Raw genomic sequence first — 21,078 nt, forward strand, 5'->3', positions numbered from 1 at the left:
TATTCGTTAGATATAATTTGTGTTGTTTGAACAGCGTAAAATGTTTTTAGTTCAATCATTTTCTCAATCAAACAAATGGGACACAGTCTAATAACATGCCATTTTTATTTTAGAGTTAATCAACAAAAATGATAAGCAGCAACATTTCTGTACGCCATCTGACCGGGTTGACTAGGGAAAACACACATGCAGTCAAGGCTTTTTATTGGGAAAGTGGTTACAAATACATAGTTATGGCAATGTTTTCAGGAGCATTCAGCAGGACAAACCCTGATTAAAGTGGTGATGCAATCAGGTCAGTAGTGTATGTAAGCATTGTGTTTGTATAGAAAATACCCAGTCAAGACGTAGGGACTTTATTTTTTAATGTGCTTATGCTGTGTTGCTAACACTGTAAGGCTGTGAGTGTTTTGATTGCAGTATAGTATGACTTTGGATTCATTTAAATAGTGACTGGAACAAGAGAGGGATGGCGTTGGGGGGAGCGTTAGCGCATCAACCGGGTTCCTCCGCACAACTATTTTCACTCCAGTTTGAGTAGTTCCACGTCGAAAACGAGCGTGGCGTTGGGAGGGATGACGCCGGGGTGGCCCGTGAGGCCGTAGGCAACGTCCGGCGTGCAGGTGAGCTTCACCCTCTGGCCGAGGCTCATCTAAAGGACAAGATGTGATGCTTTATTAGCAAAAGACACACATACGACTTTCATCACAATAGCTAAGCAGTTCAAAAAGTATATTTTAAATTTGTAAGTCTGCATGTGTTGGTCCAGCTTAAAAGGGTTTGGGTTTCTGTTCACGTGCTGCGTTACTGCACGGTCTGACTGTCCCATCACTGAGCGGCTTTTCGCTCACACAATCACGGAGATGTCTACTGTACAGGTCAATCATCGCAGCAGCACCCGGTCGGTCGTGTTAATCACAACAAGCTACAAGACAATTTCCCCATGAGACATTTTACATTCAACTGAATGGAAATAGACCTTTGCAAGCCATATCATATTTAATTATATTTTACTATTATCATTACTTTTTTTTTTTTTTTTACTTTTTAACATAGAGAGCTGAAGCTTAAAATGGTTAGCAATTGATTTTTATTTTTTTTTAATTTGATTTGTTTCTACTTGTATGTTATGTTTTATTTATGTTTAAGTAATTCCTATTGTTACATTTATTTTTCAATATTTTAATTTAATAATTGCTTGTTTTCATCTATTTTGTTATGAATATTTAATTATTATTTTTGTATTGTAGCTATTAAAATATTTTACTATTCAATTTTTATTTTAATATGTGGCTATAAATAAAATTATTTGAAGGTCAATGGAAGGTCTATTACTATGAATTTTTTTTCCATTTGTAATCCGTAGTTTTGTCATTATATTTAATCCTGCAAAAGGAGTTTAATGCATTACAATGACTGTGTAACTAGTAATACAGTAAAGCAAACCAATGATCCCCATTAAAATTAATTTACTACTGTACTTGTAGGTAATCTTGTTGAATTCGAGTTTGCTCAAATACTGTATATTTTTCCCAGCAATATTTAAGTTCCCTAAACTGCTTTATTTGAAAATTCCTGCAATTTTGCAACCCAACTCACAAGTTAGCACATTTGCGTTTTCCCTCAGTAAAAGCTGCCTTCTTCTTAATGTGCAGCAGAGGGGGCTATTGTAAAAAAACAGACTAAAGTCAACTTGTATCAACGGAAACTGATATTGATATAATTAATAATTATTGAAAAACACTGTTCTTTTTCATAATGATGCTCCCATTTACAGTCAAGTAAAATGAAAAGATTCTTTTGATTGACAAGAGGCAATCACAGTGTCAAAATGTCCCCTATAGAGTGACATAAAATCCGTCTACGCTTACATTTAGCCTGGCAGGTGCAAGGACCGTGTTTACGAGGAATGTTCTAGTTTTTCAGACCTGAGCCACGCCTTCCTCCCAGCCTTTGATCACCTCGTTGCGTCCGATCTTGAACTTGAAGGGCTTGTTTCTGTCTCGGGACGAGTCAAACTTTTTGCCGTTCTGCAGCATACCTGTCAAAAAGAAAGAATCGTCACTTTTGGGTGATATTTGCAAACAAGGGCTTTTTAGGATTTGGTCTTAAAATCCTAAATTATAGCAGGGGGTGGGGGTGGGGGATCATTTTATCAGGATCTTGGGTTTGTTTCAATTCTCCCTAATGCACAGAGGCAGAATGAGAATCAGGAAGCAGTGGCCTGGTTTTATGGATTATTATTAAGTTAACAACTAGGCCATAGCTCGTGAGCATGTCGAGGGAGGAAGAAAAAAAAGAAAAAAGTCGAAACCCAGACAAGGAAAGAGCTTAGCGTTTTACTATTAAAAAAAAAACATGAATTCATACATTTATCTTTTGACACGGAATAACTCCAGAGTACCAAGAGTTTTGGCATGCTCTACCACCACACGGTGCTGATAAAACTTTTTTTCCCCTTGAAAAACTACCGGCAACAAATTTTCCCATTGGTGTCTTGTGGCTCTTTACAAACAAAATGATAATTTATGATGAAAACATACAGGTTAGGGTCCAAGTTTCTGTCTAGGGTAACCACAGCCAACCTTGGCCATCCCCTGCCTCCACCACTGACTACTACATCTACAGTAAGATGCTGTAATACTACTCATTATTGCGAGAAGATAAAGAATATATGCCTGTATTATATTTTCTGTGTGCACGTGTTGCTTCACCGTTTGTGTTCAAATATCCGCTACTTTTAAAACCGCGACCATTAATGCGAACAGTTAGCATGTCGATTACGTTTTGCATTGAACATGTTCCAAAAAAGCTGGGACAGGGTCATGTGTACCACAGTGTTACATCACCTTTTCTTTTAACAACATTCAATAAATGTTTGGGAACTGAGGACACTAATTGTTGAAGCTTTGTAGGTGGAATTCTTTCCCATTCTTGCTTGATGTACAGCTTCAGCTGTTCAACAGTCCGGGTTCTCCATTGTCGTATTTTACACTTCATAATGCACCACACATTTTCAATGGGAGACAGGTCTGGACTGCAGGCAGGCAGGCCAGTCTAGTACCTGCACTCTTTTACTACGAAGCCACGCTGTTGTAACACGTGCAGAATGTGGTTTGGCACTGTCTTGCTGAAATAAGCAGGGGCGTCCATGAAAAAGACGTTGCTTGGATGGCAGCATATGTTTCTCCAAAACCTGTATGTACCTTTCAGCATTAATGGTGCCTTCACAGATGTGTAAGTTACCCATGCCATTGGCACTAACACAGCCCTATACCATGCTGGCTTTTGAACTTTGCGTCCATAACAGTCCGAATGGTTCCTTTCCTCTTTGGCCTGGAGGACACGACGTCCACAATTTCCAAAAAACGATTTGAAATGTGGACTCGTCGGACCACAGAACACGTTTCCACTTTGCATCAGTCCATCTTAAATGAGCTCGGGCCCAGAGAAGCTGGCGGCGTTTCTGGGTGTTGTTGATAAATGGCTTTTGCTTTGCATAGTAGAGTTTCAAGTTGCACTTACGGATGTAGCGCCGAACTGTATTTACTGACATTGGTTTTCTGAAATGTTCCTGAGCCTACGTGGTGATATCCTTTACACATTGATGTCGGTTTTTGATGCAGTGCCGTCTGAGGGATCGAAGGTCACAGGCATTCAATGTTGGTTTTCGGCCTCGCCGCTTACATGCAGTGATTTCTCCAGGTTCTCTGAACCTTTTGATGATATTATGGACCGTAGATGATAAAATCCCTAAATTCCTTGCAATTGTACATTGAGGAACATTGTCCTTAAACTGTTCGACTATTTTCTCACACACTTGTTCACAAAGAGGTGAACCTCGCCCCATCTTTGCTTGTGAATGACTGAGCAATTCAGGGACGCTCCTTTTATACCCAATCATGGCACCCACTTGTTCCCGATTAGCCTGTTCACCTGTGGGATGTTCCAAACAGGTGTTTGATGAGCATTCCTCAACTTTCTCAGTCTTTTTTGCCACCTGTCCCAGCTTTTTTGGAACGTGTTGCAGCCATAAAATTCTAAGTTAATGATCATTTGCTAAAAACAATAAAGTTTATGAGTTTGAACATTAAATATCTTGTCTTTGCAGTGTATTCAATTAAATATAGGTTGAAAATTATTTGCAAATCATTGTATTCTCTTATTTATGTTTATTTATGTTTAACACAACGTCCCAACTTCATTGGAATTGGGGATGTAGTAGCCGAGTTAGTAAGCACTCTTGGTGTGGGTTAAAATGATTAGGCGCCGCTGCCCGAGCACTGAACCCATACTCCTCCAGTAACAGCCCTTTAATTTATGTCAGTCTGTGTTCACTCCGCAAGTGTGAATAGTTGGGGGTCTAAAGACGTTTCGTGAACGCCACACTTTAACGACATAACGGCGTCGCCTCTCCGCTTTCACCGGCCGTCTAAAATTAGCGGCTCCGGGCATTTCTAAGAATCACACAAGGCCCACCAATCGCAGCTGGGCCGGGATCGGTTCCAAACAAGGAAGTCGTCGAGTGCAAACCAACCGAGGGTCAGCATCTGATGGTGTCCCAGTGGTATCACCATACAGTGATTGTACCATGAGCCATAAATATGAAAACCATGCATCAGGGAAACTAATTCTCTCAAAAATTCTCTCAATTTTTATCCAATCCAAAATATATTTTTTGTATCACAGTATCATGATTTGATGCTAATGTATCTATACCGTATCATGAAAGATGATACCATATATCATAATATTGATAGTAGATGCTGGCGTATTAGTCCCGTAATATAACAGACAATGATATGATATATTGTGTTCAGAAGGAGCCCTGGTGTGAATAGCGAAAATTCATTCATGGAATTGACGCCCCTCTCTAAATGTTTATAATTGCCTACAGATGCCACAAGATGGCAGCAAAGAAATTTTTTTGTCAAAATGAAGTTGCTTAACTCATGTTAACATAGTTCCTTAGCACTAAATGCTATAAGAAAGCACCATGGCCGAAGTGCACGGTGGTATCTGTACCTGCAACTGACGATGAATCTGACGAAAACGAAGTAGAAGAGGAAGCAGCGCATCGTTTACCTCGGGAGTTGGCGGAGTTGTTTTGAAGTGACACCGAGGATGAAGATTTCATTGGATTCAGTGATTTGGAGTGACACTGATGGTTTGGTAAACTTGTTACCATGTTCTTTATGCTATAGTTATATGAATAACTGTTAATATGTTACATTAACATACCAGGCACGTTCTCAGTTCGTTGTTTATGAGTCATGTAACGTTAGCTGAATGTGTTACATTAGCATACCGTACACCTATTCAGCCTGTCGTTCTCTATTCTATTTTTATTTTAAATTGCCTTTCAAGACGAAATGTCTGTTCTTGGTGTTGGATTTTATCAAATAAATGTCCCCCCAAAAATGTGACTTATACTCCAGTGCGACTTATATGTTTTTTTCCTTCTTTATTTTGCATTTTTTGGCTGGTGCAATTTATACTCCGGAGCGATTTATATTCCGGAAATTACGGTAGTTGTTTGAGTGTTTATTTGATGTCCTTGATCTCCAACTTAAGCTGAATCACGAAGATATTGAAAAAAAAAAAATGCTCAAATGGTTTTCCATTTAATTCTACCAACGAATGAATGAGTCAACTGCAATCAAAACAAGTTTCAAGCATGGTGGTGGTAAAAGCTTGACAAAAGTGACAAATCTTGTTGGCTGGCTTGTGACTGGATTGCAGCACGTTGTAAATCCTGCGACAGATGCAAATGTTGGCGTCTGGCACTTTTTTTTTTTTTTTTTTTTAAGGCCTGAAGGCGGTTTCTCACATTAGGCGTTGATTAAAAAATCTCCTCAATGATCTTGTAGCTGAAGTTATAAAAAGAGGGTGTGCGCTCATGATTGACAGCTGCATTGAACCACTTTATTAGGTGCACTAGCAAGCGCGATCTGGTAAAAGAAGAGTGGCGTAAATCCTAACAGGTGTGCTCATATTTTGGTTCATTATCTATTATCTTATCAATCACAATTACAGTAAGCCACCGCTTCATCATTGTGTGCCTATTGCAGATTTTTCTGTTAAACATTTCTTTGTGCGTCGAAACACATTTGCAATTTAATGACAAAAGTGTGTTTAAATGTGATTACAGTGTGTGGGAGGGCTATTTTAAGGCCGAAACTAATAAACATTTGTTTATATATTTTTATTCCGTTATTGTTATGTATTTTCGATACATTTTATGCTGGCAATTTTTGGGGTGTGTTCAAATACTACAATATGTTTAGAAATGTATTTATGTATTCATTTCTTTTTTAATAATGGTCTCACTATATCGCAAATGGGTCTCCTCCTGCGATGAACGTGTGATAGCCGTAAATGACTGCCTTTCTGACAGTGTCACTCAAAACTCAGCATAATAATAATGTTTTTTTTTTGGGGGGGGATTTAGGCAGTCGCCGCTGCTATCAGTTATGGGTGCTTGGGTGGAGTGGTAGTTCCCTTTCCTTCCTGATCCTGACGCCGCCGGTTACGAGTCTCAAGAGAAACCTCCGAGCTCTTTTGGCTCCGCGTCGGCACAAAAAAGGAAAAAAAAATTTAAGTACTAAAAAAAGCGGGGTTATTTTTACTCCCTCCTTCCCCTATCCCCCCAGTCTAGCACCCCCTCCCGCCATCACTACAAAAAGGGTGGATGAAAAAAAAAATGCTTTATGTCTGAGCCCACACTGCAGTGAAAGTCTGCAAGAATCTAGCTTTCGGTGACTGGGAGGACTTCATACGATGAGGGTGGGAAAACTGCAGCCGGTGGGCCATAATAAGCCCACAAGATTATTGGATCCAATCGTGAAGCCAAACTATGTAGTGCAGTGAACGTAATGTACAGTATGGCACTGCGCAGCATTTTTCATCACGATCTGAGCTTGTGGAATCAAACTGTGAGTGTTCCCTTTTTTCATGGCGAATCATCATACATTATTGTCCTACAGAGGACCCCCACATATTATCGGTCCGGCATTCTCAAATTCACCTCGTCACAGATTTTCTGGGTGAACCTATCCTCCGTTAAATTTGTCTATTTGCGATTTTCCGTAAAGTGGCAAAAATGTGCGGCGCACATTTTTGCAGCGGCTGCTTTGGTTCACAATAGTTTTGACACTGGACTGCACCGCTACAGTAATTCTTCATCATGATCACAATTGTTGACATGTAGGTACTGTACATTATCTATCTCCGTGCTTAGCTGTAAACTGTTTACTATCCTGTATTTTTTAAGGGTGCAGTAATGTTTGAAGACGTTTGTAAGCGTTTCAAACGCTAATAGTGTTTTGAGATCATACTTTGTAGGATATCGTATTTATGGTTTAAACTAGCAGGAACTCACTGTTTGTTCGAGCACTTGAGGAGGTGTTGCGTTTCATGGCGAGTCATCAGACTTTGCTGCCAAGTTCTGCCCACACCCTACGGTGAAAACTCACAATTATCACAATTAAGCGTTGTCCATCTGTTGAGCAAACTCAGTTTAATTTTGATGGCGCTCAAGCGAATTCCGAAGCAGGAGATCAAGTATGCCTGAAAATCACCCAAATATAGTACCTTCAAACCAAAATGGCAGACAATCTATCCTTTCACAGCGTAGGTTCCTATTTTAAGTCCCGTCTGATTTACAAGCGATGCAGTGGTGGCGTGTTCTGGGATTTTCTACTAATGAGCGGATTAAAGCATATGTTTTTACATCTTAATTGTTTTAGAGATATTGGGTTAGAACCCTTCCCTTGTTCTCATTTTGGGAAGGCAAGGTCCAGTGGTCTACTCCCATGTTTGGAGCGCTAACATAGTAAGGAATGATGTCCACATTTAGACATGACCTCATCGCATCCTCCTGGCCTGCTGCTCGCATGGGCGCCATTTTTGTCATCTTGATTTTTATTTATATTGGACAAGCTGACTATTGCAACGTTGTAGTCATTTAACAATTTTTGATGTTGTGTGACATTTCTGGAGTGTTCCGGTTGTCTTAGGCCCGGTACACACAAGGATTTTTCAAATCTAAAAAAATTCTTTATCTGTGACAAACCCCGACATAGTAAGATTTAAAAAATCTGGCCTTCAACAGTTTTGGTTGTATTGTGTGTTGTGTGCTGCGATAATCTCAACGCAGAACACCACACACAAAGATTACCGCTGCCAATATCGAAGTCTCGCATGATCACGTGATTTCACAAAAACGAAGACGAGCAGACACTTCCGGGTATGCGCCGATGTTACCCGAGTGTTTCTAGACTGGACTTGGAAATTAAATTAATTTACCCTCAATCCACAGTTAATTTTCATAATGCCTATGGAAGGTTTTCAATTTGGGAAATTCGCCATCTTAAATTCCCATAGAAATTAACCTGATATTTTCCACCCCTTTGAATCTCAAGGAGCACCTAATGTTGTGGCCAGTGAGTAAATCATGTGAGGAATAATAACAGATTAGTTTTCACTCTCTAATTCGAAGCTCTGTGCGCCACCGTGTGCGGCTTTCCCTAAAAATGTCGGCCCCGTGATAGGCTCGCTCGCCATATTTGGGAATCTCTGCCTCCCGCCCGAGTCACGCGAGGGTCAGCTGCACGCCATGTAAGCGAGCGTCTGTGCCGTGTGTGCGTGTCTGCGTGGTTTGAATCCCAAAGGAAGGCTCACAAACAGCCACGTCCAGTGTTCCCAATGCGTTTGGGATCAAGTGAGGACATCGAAATATGAAATTTGCTTCCAACTGAAAGAAAACAACAAAATACTCAACAAACAGCCCTATTTATCTTTGCTTCTATTTGGCCAACAGGAAGCATGGGAGCGTCTCGTGTTCCAATTCTTTGGCTAACCGCTATCACCAGACTTCCTCTTCATGGGATCATGGTGTAATCTTTGCTCTTATAAAACTCAAAAGTGGCCGAGGCATTGACCCAGAGAGGAGGCAAGGAAGTTTACACGCAACTACCATTCCATGTTTTTTGGCAAGCCATCAAACTTCACCGCAGTGCTCCACCCACAAACAAAGACGATAACAGAAATTTCTCACAATTTAGCATTGTCCATGCGGTTCAAATCTGGTAAACGTCACACACAATCTCTTGGACAAGTTTGTGTTGAAAGGATCCCCGATATTCGCCAAACTGACCCTAAAATGTCCTGTTCAAACCAAAATATCAGACTTGCTATGCGTTTTCGTGCAAGGCTTATTGAGACCTTTTACATGATAGAGACGTGGCTACCAAATGTGGGGCATGAATTTTCTAACTCAGCTTATGAGAGTTTCATGTTTATTGGAAAGTCATCAAACTTTGCCACTCACAAGCAATGACCAAGATCTCATTTTCACAAGTGTGTATCGCCCATCGGTCTACTAGCAATCGGACAAAACATCTTGGACAAAATATTTTTGAAGGACCCCTGAAATGGCCAAATTGGCCATTTCAAACCAAAATGGCAGACTTTTTCCATCTTTTCGGGCATGGCTTCTTCAGATTTTTTGGTGGGTCTTCTCATGACAGACATGCCTAGCAAATTTCATGATGATCAGTGAAACTGGGTTATCTGAATTTATAATTTCTTAGAGTTTTGTCGACAAACTTTGCTGCTGTGCTCCGTCCACACGCAACGACGAAAACGCTTTAGTGTCGCCCATTTGTCTTGTATACATAGTTTAATTTTGGTCGCATACTGACAATATCTCTACGGCAAGTTTCTTTCTGACATATTCCTAAAAAATGCCAAAATAAACAGCAGACTTCCGATCCCTTTTTGTGTACGGCTTTTGACAATAGTCATGATGTAGATGCATTGTTGCCTATCAAAAATGAACATTCCTAAGAGAAACCAAGTTAATGGGCTACATTTTCAAACTTCATTTATTAGACTTTGGTGTTTTTTGGTGAATCTTCAAACTTTACAGCCATGCTCCGCCCACACAGAATGACAAAAATTACTTTAAAATTTGGTAGCACTCTGACAAAATGAAGGACCCCTGGAGAATCACCATAATGAACCATAAAATGGCTGTTTCAAAACAAAATGGCTGACTTCCTGCCTTTTCCGGCATGGCTTCGTCAGACTGTTTTCCATGACAGACATGCCAACCCAGTGAAACTTGCTTCGGGGGCTGAGTTTTTTTAGACCCCGGCCATAGTTTTCATGGCAGCCATTTCCCTATCGCAGAGTCAATAACAGGTTTATCACTCTGTGGGGTCTGTCTGGCTGAACTGGAGCCAGCAGCCAGCAGCATGATGATTTAATGAGTCAAAATCGGGGGAGGACGTGTGGAGTGAGGCAATGCGGAGGGTGTGAGTGACGCACACCAATGGAGACATCCAGTCAGCGGGGAGGCGGACATGGGGGTGTTGACACCTTGTTAGGGAGGAAAACAGCAATAACACAAACGGCGCCGCTTCTCCTTTTTCTGATGGTTGGATAATACAGTGTGCCTACCCATTATATCGCGGTTCAACGTTTGTCAGTCATATCGCTGATTTTTAATACGACTGTATTTATGACTATTCGCCATATGAACATTAAAAGAGAATATATTGTGGGAGGGCTAAGACTATATAAACACAATTTCAACGTATGTGATCTCTCTATATCGCAGATTTTCACCTGTCACAGGTAGGTCTGGAATGTATCCCCTACGGAAAACGAAAGTTGACTGTAACACAAACGGTGCGGTTTCTTCTTTCTTGATAAAGTTAGATATTAGTTGTGCGTGTGTCTCCAAGCGCCACGTGTGTTTATGACAAAGCCTGCGGCGCAGAGGGTGAGGCAGTGTTTTTATAGCTGCATCATAAACCTGCCGATCCCCAGACAAGGCTGATACGAGGCGAGCCTTGCTTTTTGTTTTGTTTACTTTCTGTCTGACCTACTTGTCTGCATCGAACAAGTGCCCGAGGCACACGCTAACCCAAATGTGTTTCCCCCATGTCGCAGCGGTGCAGCTCACAAAAATTGGCGGGTCTGAACAAAAGGGACTGTATAGCATGGACATGCTGGACGGTCAATTGAGGCCATGTGGGACAACTCGGGAGAGCATTGGGCTCCATTAGACCAGTGTTTCTCAAACTTTTTACACCAAGTACTACGGTCATGAGCAACATTAAAAAGCAGTAGCGGAGCAGGCCTAAGTCTTCATCAAAATAGAGAGGAAGCATACGAAAAACGTGCTTATGAAGAGTGGCTACTATAGTAGACAATACTTCCAATTTGATAATCAGATTTACGGGATCACCACCAATCACTCTACAACAAATTCATCCATGCACCCATCCATTTTCCTTACCGCTTATCCTCACTAGGGTCACGGGCTGCTGGAGCCTATCCCAGCTATCTTCGGGCGGGAGGCGGGGTACACCCTTAGGGCACATAGAAACAAACAACCATTCGCACTCACATTCACACCTACGGGCAATTTAGAGCCCACAATCAACCTACCACGCATGTTTTTGGGATGTGGGAGGAAACCGGATTGCCCGGAGAAAATCCACTCAGGCACGAGGAGAACATGCAAACTCCAAACAGACGGGGCTGGGATTTGAACCCCGGTCCCCAGAACTGTGAGGCAGATGTGCTAACCAGTCGTCCGCCGTGCCGGGACAACAAATTCAAGGTAACGTTAATATATTACTATGACGCGGTCTCTAAATGAACGTTTGCAACCAGCTATGAGAGTTAGCATGTCTACAATTGGTGAGCTAAACACAATAAACCTGCCACCGAGGCAGAAAACTAGCTAACTAGCATGGCTAGCATCAGTCTGCGTTCCGCTCTGACGTTACTTCACAAAGCAGAGAAGAACAGAGAAGCAGCTACCGTTACTCATTTTTGGAGAAACAAGTACTTTTGCTGTTGTACGACATTTTGATTTTATTTCGGAAAAAAATAATCTATTGCTTATTTTCTTTCCATTCACTAATGTAACTGTGGAGCATGTTCGGTGTAAAAAAAAAAAAAAGACAACAAAAAGTTAGCTACCCAAACACTTCTAAATAATAAATTTTATAGCTGTAAATGCAATACTGTGAAATCGCGATATTTTTGCTCACGGTTATCATACTGTCAGAATCTGATACCGTACCGACCACATGGGGGAAAATAAGACCACGTGAGACAACGGTGACAGCTCAGCACAGCATGATACGACATGGGACAACAAAAGACCCTGTATAAAAGAATGACTCACTCACCTATGTAATGAACCACACACGTCTGACCCTTCTTTGGAAAAGTGCTTCCTGTGGGGCAAAAAAATACACATGAGTTCATATTACACCGTTCCCTATCCCCCACTACTGTATATTGCAGTTCAACCACTGCTATAGCACTGATTTTTAATACCGCTTTTGAAGATTCACTTTACGATCATTTCAGAGATACCAAGAATTACGTGTTGGTTAAAACATTTATTCATATATCGGGAAGTCCAAATTTAGAGTTGCGCGTCTTCAGGGTCGTACCATGTTGTAGCACAACATGCCGGGTAATCTTTTTTTTATTTTTTTAAGAATTACATTGTATTTTGAAAAACTAAACATAAACAGAGAATTACAAGTGTTTAAAAAAACAACAACTACATAACTGCTTTTAAGTCTGCTAGCTTACTGCTAACACATAATGGGAAAGGCAATAAACAGAGTAGCGAATAGCATCTTTGTTGTGGGGTTGTGACACATTAAATTCATATTTGAACACAAACTGTGCAGCAACACATGTAGACAGGTAACAAAACAATACATCACAGGCGCATATTCTTTATACTCTGTGAAAAACAAGCAATGAAATTGCACTTTTGAGTCACTGGGCGTAGTGGTGACCCTTCTTCGCTTATGTCTGTAGGACTGTATTGTACTGCCCTCAGGTGAGCAAGGCGCACACACCAGAAGGAGTAGCCCAATTAACTGAATTGAAGCATTAAATCATGATGCACTAATTCTATCCTAAAACATTCTATTATGTTATTATTCTATGTTTTTATGAAGGACTATATTATGGAGTGCTATTTTGCTTTTTAAAAACATATTTTTTTGGGGTGGCTGAATCGGTTTTATAGCATTTCCGTTCATTTTGATGAGGGAAGAGGATTTGAGATACCAGTGTTTTGAGTTTCAAGTGGAACGAATTAACATCGTATCTCCAGGCACCACATATTTATATAATAAATAAATAAATAAAAATAAAAAAGGTGGGTACTTGGATTTCATAAAAATGACTTTGTCGGGGTTGTTTCATAACCTGCGCGTTGTACAAACTGGAATTTGAAAGATGACGATATAATGCACAAATAAATAAAAATATGAAAACGTAATAGTTTTGGGCCTGGGGGAGAGAGGGACGAAGCCCCCTCCAGGAAGCCACTCACCATCACCGGGAGATATTGTCTCGACTTCCACGCCCATGGTTCTCCGATACTTCGTTGATTTCTAGCCGTGGAACATAAGTCCTTCCCAGGCGAGCGTTTCCTCGTATGGCCGCTACCGTAACAGCTCGGTGTCCGCCGAAGGACAGCATGCAGTCGTCACCCGACCGCCGCCGAGTCTCTCCCAGTCGAGATATGAGGAGCGAGAGAGCAGATTTCTGGACTCCCACTTGGCCAAAGGGCTGTCACAAGATGGCGGCGCCACACTGCGGCGGAGCGGAGTACTTACTGACCGAGCGATGGTTGCTTGTGATAGATTTGTGACGGTTGTTTGGGATAAAATGTTCACCGCTGCATGTACGCCAGGTCTCACTTGGTGCTTTGAGTTGGAATCCGAGGACAAATGCAATTCAAACGAGGGAATACGTTAGAAATGAGGCTAACTTGCAATTGAACTACGTTTCCCATTATGCATCTTCCAGGGTGATGGTCGGGAACCACTTCCTTCTCAAAAGACGAGTGACCGTGAGAGACGTTTTTTTAATGGTCGCTGCTTATTTGTGGATTCGTGGTTGTTTTTTATTTTTTTAGACGCATCAACCACTCTGAATGCACACCACTTTTCCCAAAGTTACCAAAAATACAGAAAAATTAAAGTATTTTAAAATGTCATTCTTTCGTACAGGTTATACGAAGTTTATCCACTGAGGCTGTTCAAATTTGACACGTCTGCTAAAATGGATTTTAATTTCCACAAGTTTGTGTGTTAAAACAAGGGAAATGTGTGTATGTCATGGGTGAGTTTGAGACAGTCCTAAGAACTGCCTGCGTTTCCACCACATTCGCGCAGAAGCATGCATCTGTTGTTTTGTGAAGAGTCATGGTGTGAGAATGTCAAAAGAGTAAATCAAACAGCAACATACTGAACATAAGGAATTAAAGTCATGTACCTGTACCTGTCCTGCAATGTTGCAATTTTTTTTTTAAAGTATACATTTATATGAGATCTAAAAAGGGGGTCACATGCTCGTGAAGCTACCTGAGCTGACATTTCAGTGACTGAGATGATGGTAGACGGACAGTTGATTGTAGACGTTTTTATCCCAAAAAATTGTTTGTGAACATAAACCTCCCTATATCTCTGCAACATTAATGATTAACCATCCTTATCAGGCATACTATTCATATATTTATAAAAGCTCTGTAGTTAATAATTTAAATTAGTAAGGTTTTATGAGGATAGTGTTATGAAAGAACAGTAGCCCTATGGGGAACAGTTTTGAGTCTAACTACGTTTCCCATGATGCACTTCTCAGCATGACGCGGGGAATCACTTCCTGGTTGAATACTAGTAAACATTGGCGTCACGGCGTTGCCCGGCAAAATGTGAAGTTACGCCATACAACATCCACCGTAAGTGCTTCGTGAAGCTTTATTCGACAAAGTACGTGTTGTTTACAAAACTGTGTGTGTGGTTTGTTGTTGTTGTTTTTAGGTCTATGGTATCCAAACGTGGAGTTAAAGAACAGCGTGATTGCATTCTCACTCCTGTGATCACATGCTAGATCTGTAAATCATTCTTAAGCGACATCATGGACGGAAAATTCAATTTGTTTCGCTTAACTTAATTGTATCACTACTCTATGCCTTCCTACATTAGATTACTCTGGATGCATCGAAACCACTTCTCTGAGACCGAGTACAACTACTTGCTAACTAGCCTATACCAAGTACAGATACTTGATAATGCCATTAAATCTTGCAATTGTGGTGAAATTTTTCATCAAACATTGTTCAATAACACAACACGAACTTTTCTTGAACATGGCGTATGCTTCTATCAAATATAACAATTTCTATAGGAACAACTTGTCATTACTGACATTTAAATATTTCCTAACAGTCTTGCCACACGTTTCAATTAAATGTTGCATGTAACACAAGGCATTCCAGTTATGTGGTATCTCAGTCTGAACACTAGTATGTAAAAGGTGTACATAGATAAAAGACAATAGAAGTAAAAGACAAAGTATCGTCACACAGGTGACATGGCTCCTACCCCACCTGTCCAGATGTCAGGTTGGTAAAGTGACATAGTTCCTGGTTAATGTTAAAATTAGCTATAATTTATCAACCAGCGTATCCCTCATTCTTTAGAGTTGTTGCAAACTTTGCATGGGAATTAACAGGACTTTATGGGAATGTATGAGAAGCTTCAGATATGCCGCCACTTGAGTGAAGTGGGAGGGAAAAAAAATGGAGCAATCAAGGTACTGTAATACCTTTGCATCTGGGCAAGGACAGCTATCACTTGTGTATGGATGTCTGCTTATGATGACACAAAATGTTAATATTTATGCTTGAATAATATATTGTTCCATTAAATTACCCTAAATTCCCAGAATCCCAGTTAATTCCCACATAGGCTTTCCAATTTGGAATATTTTCCATTTTAACTTTCCATGTAAATTTACAGGAAATTTTCCACCCCTTTGCAACCATACTTGTCTCACTTTGCAACCTCTTTGGAGTTTGGGTCCTGAGAATGACATATTGTCTCCTTCCCAACGCATGTAAGTGAGCGACGTCATCGGCCTCAGGTCCCGAAAGGTCCTGAGAGTGTCGTGTCGAGGTCGTTGCGCTTTAATCAGCTAATAGTGCACGTCACCGCGCCCTCGGCTCAGGAGAGCGGATTAAGGCGCCTTCTTGGAAGGAAACCCAGGACAGAACCTTTGCCGGTTCTAATCTGCAGGGCGAGGAGCCACCGGCCGCTCAGATTTGTTGTGCCGCTTTCTGGCCAGGATGGACCTGGGCAAGGCCAAGCTGCTGCGGAGCGGCATCAACACGCTGCACCAGGCCATCCACCCTCTGCACGGTGTGGCGTGGACCGACGGCAAACAGGTGTGCCTGACCACGCTCTACTTCCAGCGCGGCGAGGCCAAGTTCGGCGACACCAACGTCATCGGGCAGTTCGAACACGTCCTGGGACTCTTCTGGGGCCCGCTGTGCTGCCCCGACTCGCCCGCCTTGCTGGCCGTGCAACACAAGAAGCACGTCAGCGTGTGGCAGCTGCAGCTCAGCGCGTTGGAACATAACAAGTTGCTGTGCACGCAGACCTGCGAGATGAGCGAACCCTTCCCATTGATCGGGCATGGCTGCGTCTGGCACCCGAAAATGGACATTCTGGCCCTCCTCACCAAGCGAGACGCATCAGTGCTATTCTCAGTGCGGGTGGACAACAGGAGGACCAAGGCAGAAATCAAAGGTAGTGGGCTGATCCACTGCGCGTGTTGGACTAAAGACGGGACCCGGTTGGTGGTGGCGATCGGCGCCGCGCTGCATTCCTACATTTGGAACGACATCCACAAGAGCCTGGCGGCCTGCTCTTTTTGCCCCATCTTCGACGTGGGGGGCTACGTCTGCGCCATCGAGGCAACAGGGGACTCGCAGGTTGCTGTGGCGACGGAGCTGCCTTTGGAGAAGCTGTGCGGCTTGAACGCCGAGATGGCCTTCGAGGTGGACCCCCCACGAGAACAGACGCCAGAAAACGACCTCTCTCAGGACTCCAGACGACTCTCGTTTGACCTTGCCGAGAGGTCTCGCTCGGGCCCCATGGACCTCACCCACCTCCTGGCGAGACACCGGCGCTCGGACCCCAGCCCCCTCATCCACCTGCAACGTAAGGACACGGTGACGGGCTCCGGCCAGGACTCCTCGCACCTGGTGCTGATCACGTACGAGCGCAAGGTGGTCACCACCCGCAAAGTCAGCATCCCCGGGATCCTGGTGCCGGATTTGGTGGCGTTTGACCCGCGAGCCTCCACCGTCGCCGTGGCGTCCAACACCTGCAACATGGTGCTTGTGTACCGCATCACGGCGTCGGCCATGCCCAACATCCAGCAGATCTCGCTGCAGACCACCGACAGACCCAAGGGGGTGTGTTTCCTCAGCGAAAAGGTGCTGCTGATGATGGTAGGCCGGCAGAAGTCCACGGACCCCGCCTTCCTCCCGTCCTCCAACACGGAAAAGTACACCCTGCGCCTAGTAGCCAAAGAGTTTGACGGGGAGGGTACCCCCTCCCCTCTCAATGCAGAGCCTACTTCTAATTTGTCACGGATTAGGAGGCACTCAGAGCACATGCCCAAGGAGGACAGGGAGCGGCTGGGGATAAAGGACTTGGTTCTTCCCGGGGCGGGAGTGGTCTCCCGCTCACCCGGGAGCAGACGCAGGCTGGTGGAGGAGGTGAGGAGCCCCGACCTAAGCCCCGTGGCCAGCTCCGTGGACTTCTCCTCCTCCTTGGAACGAACCCCCTCCGTCGCCGTGGAGACCTCGGACATCGGCCGCACGGCCGGCCTGGCGGTGGCCGGACCGGCCAGCAGGGACTCCAGCCGGCCCGGATCGCCTAGACCGGAGGTGGCGCCGGAGCCATTGCTGGCCCTGCCGGGTGGCTCCTCCAGGGAGCGAGCCCTGGAGCATCTGGTCTCCAACATGGAGCGGCTGTTCGCTCGCGTCGCAGACGTGCAGCAGTGCCTGGGCGAGATCCGAGAACACGCCCAGAACGGCAAGAAGCTTCAGAGTTCCTACCCGGCCTCCGCCGAGCCCCCTTACCTCAACGTCACATGCCAGGTACATTCACGTTGAAAACTGCCTGGGTGGAATCTGTACTCCTTACGCTGTTTCCTAGTTTCCACTTGGTTTTAAAGAATCTGCTAGCTTTTAAAAACGTCTTGTCTGATTTTACAAACATCTGTTTTTTTTAGTACGTTGGCACAGCAGTTTTTTTTTTTTTTTTTTTTTGTATGCCTATGGGACGGTGATGTTTCAGCACCATTAATGTCGCGTATTAACAAGTGACGAGGGTAAATAATTTGAAGTATTCTGCTAATGTGCTAAAAAAATATATTGTCCAATATAAAATTTTTCTAATGACTTACAGTGAGCCTCCATTTATAGTGGGGGATATGTTCCAGACGCACTGGCAATAGGTGAAAATCTGCAATATAAAGATTATACTTTTTTTTTTTTTTTTTTTTAACCCTTCCATGCGCTTTAAACACAATGAAACTTATTAAAAATGTTTACATAAATTGTAAACATATTTAAACACACCCAAAAAATTCAATTTGGAAAGTGCATCAAGCGACTTTGGCTCTCCTTTCCCACATGCGAGGGCATTACGGTAAATAAGTATATAGTGCAAGTTTTTCGGGTTGAGAGCCGTTGCATGGAGGTAGTTGTTTTTTTTTTTTATTTTGTGTTGCAAGCCAGGATTTGAAATATGACTGTAAATACAAAATGAAAACACTTGCGCTGCTGTAGGCCACAACCCATGTCCAGACACATGCAAAATTAATTTCCAGGAAAGACGAGTAGATACTGCACTGCATGTTCCATAAAAAATCTGCGAATAATGAGCCGCGATATAGCGGGGGTTCACTGTAGATGTGGCAACGGTCAGGATTGGAAGCGGCGCTTGACTTTTGTATTGTTTTTGCGTCGCGCAGAACCAGCTGTCTGAGAACGTGTTCATCGACGAGCGCCGTCCGGTGCTGCTGTGCGACGGCAAGCTGTGTCTGCGCGCCCTCCAGGAGCTTTTCAACCTCGCCGTCGTGGAGATGCTGCACGGTACGTGAATCTATCCAGCGAGCAATAAACTCACTCTCGTGTTTTTTCCCTGCTTGCTTGCTAGCCCACCGAGCATTTACATTACCAAGAGTCCTTTGTTGCATTAGTCTCTTTTTTTTCTGTTAAATAATTGATGAACTAATTATACTTTAATTATGAGTAACAAAAAGGTTTATTTTATTAAAATAAACTATTTTTCATCTATGAACATTGAATGTTTTTTTCATTCATTTTATTAAATAATTGGTTCATCTATTTATTTTAAATAAAATATTGGTTAAAAGAAATCTAAATTATATATACATATTAAATAATTGGTTGATTAAAATTTATTATGTAACAAATGTAAAGTTTGAGGCATTTATGTTATAAAATACATTTTCCCATATTTTTCACATTGTATTAAATAATTGGTAAATTATAAAATAACTATTCATATTTTAAATTTACAATGGATTTTATTGGTCAATTATAAAAAAAATATTTATATAAAACAAAATATAAAATGTATATATTTTCAAATGTTTAACACTTATTGTGTTAAATATTCGTTAATATAAATTAATTATAGATGCAGTCACACAGTTTAAAATTTTAATGAATCATAAAATAAATTTTACATATGAATCTAAAATTTTATTCAGTGTCTTAAATCATTGTTTAATTAATTGGATATGAATAAAGAAATAATTATTTGATTCAAATGAGCAATTTTACATGAACATTGAACATGTTAATTATTTTAAATAAATGGTTACTATTTGGATTATAATTAGTAATATTTTTTAAAAATGAATTATTTTACTGTTCAAAAATAAAGTTTACACATTTTACATACACACACGTGGTCCATCTGTCCCTTTTTAAAATGTTTGCCCAGCCCTGGTGTAAACTATGTAAACACATTGTCGGTGTCATGCGTTTGAGCTATAATTGGATGTGATTAGCGGCTCGGGACAGATTAAAAGCGTTTAAACGGAAGCATCTTAGTTTATTGGCATGTGACAGGCCTAAACCACAACACCCGGTGGTTATGTGAATGTTTTTTGTTTTTTTTCCAGGCCCACTGTGGATCGTCCTGGTGGCCGACGCTGACGGCTTCGTGCCCCTGATGTTCAAGCCCAGAGATGAGCTTACGGTACGCAACGGCAAGCGCAAATCCACCCTGTGCACCCTCGGGAGCTCCGAGACCTCCGGCCCATCAAGTCCGGCCCCCTGCCACAACACCACAACGGAGGCCTCCACATAGTTTTATGGACTTAAACCACTTGGTCAATAAAGCAGTTTTAACACTTCACTTTTTGTTTCACTTGTTGTTTATGGGATCAAATCAAAAAGTCACAATGTACTCTGAATTGCCAGATGATGTGCAATTTGGCTCCCTAGTGGCTATGAGCAGTATAGAGCATCTTTTTTTGTTTTTTACAATTTTCTTCATAAATTCCTGGATGGATGGCGAAACCCTGCCACGAAAAATCCGCAAGCAAGGGTTATACTGTTCTTCATTAACATATAGCTGCCACGAGGTGGCAGCAAATTACTCCTTTTGTCTAAATGAAGTTTAACTTGCTTCAACGCCAAAACTATACTATGACTGCTTGGGCCTAAGCACAAATATAGTGAAGAGGTGATTTTTTTTTTTTTAGCAGGGATAAGTTTTAAGTCATCTCCCGTTTACATAGCCCGCTGCTGTGGCCGCCTTAGAGAGCTTCGTTGTTTACCGAAGAAACATGCTAGGCGAAGTAGCATCCATTTTTACATGACTTAAAAAATGTCAATTAAAAGTTACATACTTTTGCTGTTTTCCAAATATAATATAAGTGCGTGTGTGAAATAACTTAGTGACTTTTTTTCGTTTGTCGCTTTATAACGTTCATGCCGTTGACTTACGTTCGTTCACGAGCAACATCAACCACATTCAGTATGGCGGCGAAGTTGACGTCCATGTTTCTGTCGTATTTCCGGGTGACCCCCCCATCCTTTCAACTCTGACGTGGCTTTCCGCGGACTGGGAATCACGTGGCAGCTCCGTGGGCCGCCGCAATTGGCTGAAACTTCAAACGTGTTTTGGC

The 21,078-nt window shown here is 42.2% G+C and overlaps 2 protein-coding genes across 7 annotated transcripts; one reads left to right on the forward strand and one right to left on the reverse strand.

Moving 5' to 3' along the window:
- Window positions 1–88: 88 nt before the first annotated feature.
- On the reverse strand, window positions 89–21,063 carry fkbp1b (FKBP prolyl isomerase 1B). Of its 2 annotated transcripts, none has more exons than XM_061704770.1 (5): window positions 20,897–21,063; window positions 13,385–13,760; window positions 12,213–12,260; window positions 1,962–2,041; window positions 89–652 (listed from the first exon to the last, which is right to left on the reverse strand). In XM_061704770.1, exons 2-5 carry the CDS (start codon window positions 13,419–13,421, stop codon window positions 524–526), a joined length of 294 nt encoding a protein of 97 aa, XP_061560754.1. In that variant the 5' UTR covers window positions 13,422–13,760; window positions 20,897–21,063; the 3' UTR covers window positions 89–523. The 2 variants fall into 2 exon arrangements, with proteins under 2 accessions (XP_061560754.1, XP_061560753.1); XM_061704769.1 differs by having other exon boundaries at window positions 1,929–2,041; window positions 20,897–21,052.
- wdcp (WD repeat and coiled coil containing) lies at window positions 14,726–20,303 on the forward strand. 5 transcript variants are annotated; one of them, XM_061704761.1, is made up of 4 exons: window positions 14,726–14,794; window positions 15,858–18,007; window positions 18,886–19,006; window positions 20,068–20,303. In XM_061704761.1, exons 2-4 carry the CDS (start codon window positions 16,184–16,186, stop codon window positions 20,253–20,255), a joined length of 2,133 nt encoding a protein of 710 aa, XP_061560745.1. In that variant the 5' UTR covers window positions 14,726–14,794; window positions 15,858–16,183; the 3' UTR covers window positions 20,256–20,303. The 5 variants fall into 5 exon arrangements, with proteins under 5 accessions (XP_061560745.1, XP_061560748.1, XP_061560744.1 ...); XM_061704764.1 differs by having other exon boundaries at window positions 14,727–14,794; window positions 15,960–18,007; XM_061704760.1 differs by having other exon boundaries at window positions 14,733–14,794; window positions 14,877–18,007.
- Window positions 21,064–21,078: the final 15 nt, after the last annotated feature.

The sequence above is a fragment of the Phycodurus eques genome, chromosome 18, assembly GCF_024500275.1.
Source record: "Phycodurus eques isolate BA_2022a chromosome 18, UOR_Pequ_1.1, whole genome shotgun sequence".
Taxonomy (NCBI): domain Eukaryota; kingdom Metazoa; phylum Chordata; class Actinopteri; order Syngnathiformes; family Syngnathidae; genus Phycodurus; species Phycodurus eques.

Excerpts from the sequence above, each read along its gene's own strand:
- wdcp (XM_061704761.1), top strand. The coding sequence starts at position 16,184 with ATGGACCTGGGCAAGGCCAAGCTGCTGCGGAGCGGCATCAACACGCTG. Across the intron at positions 18,008-18,885 it reads ACCTCAACGTCACATGCCAG|AACCAGCTGTCTGAGAACGT; the intron begins GTACATTCACGT and ends TGCGTCGCGCAG. Across the intron at positions 19,007-20,067 it reads CGTCGTGGAGATGCTGCACG|GCCCACTGTGGATCGTCCTG; the intron begins GTACGTGAATCT and ends TTTTTTTTCCAG.
- fkbp1b (XM_061704769.1), bottom strand. The coding sequence starts at position 13,421 with ATGGGCGTGGAAGTCGAGACAATATCTCCCGGTGATG. Across the intron at positions 12,261-13,384 it reads GACAATATCTCCCGGTGATG|GAAGCACTTTTCCAAAGAAG; the intron begins GTGAGTGGCTTC and ends TTTGCCCCACAG. Across the intron at positions 2,042-12,212 it reads GTGTGTGGTTCATTACATAG|GTATGCTGCAGAACGGCAAA; the intron begins GTGAGTGAGTCA and ends TCTTTTTGACAG.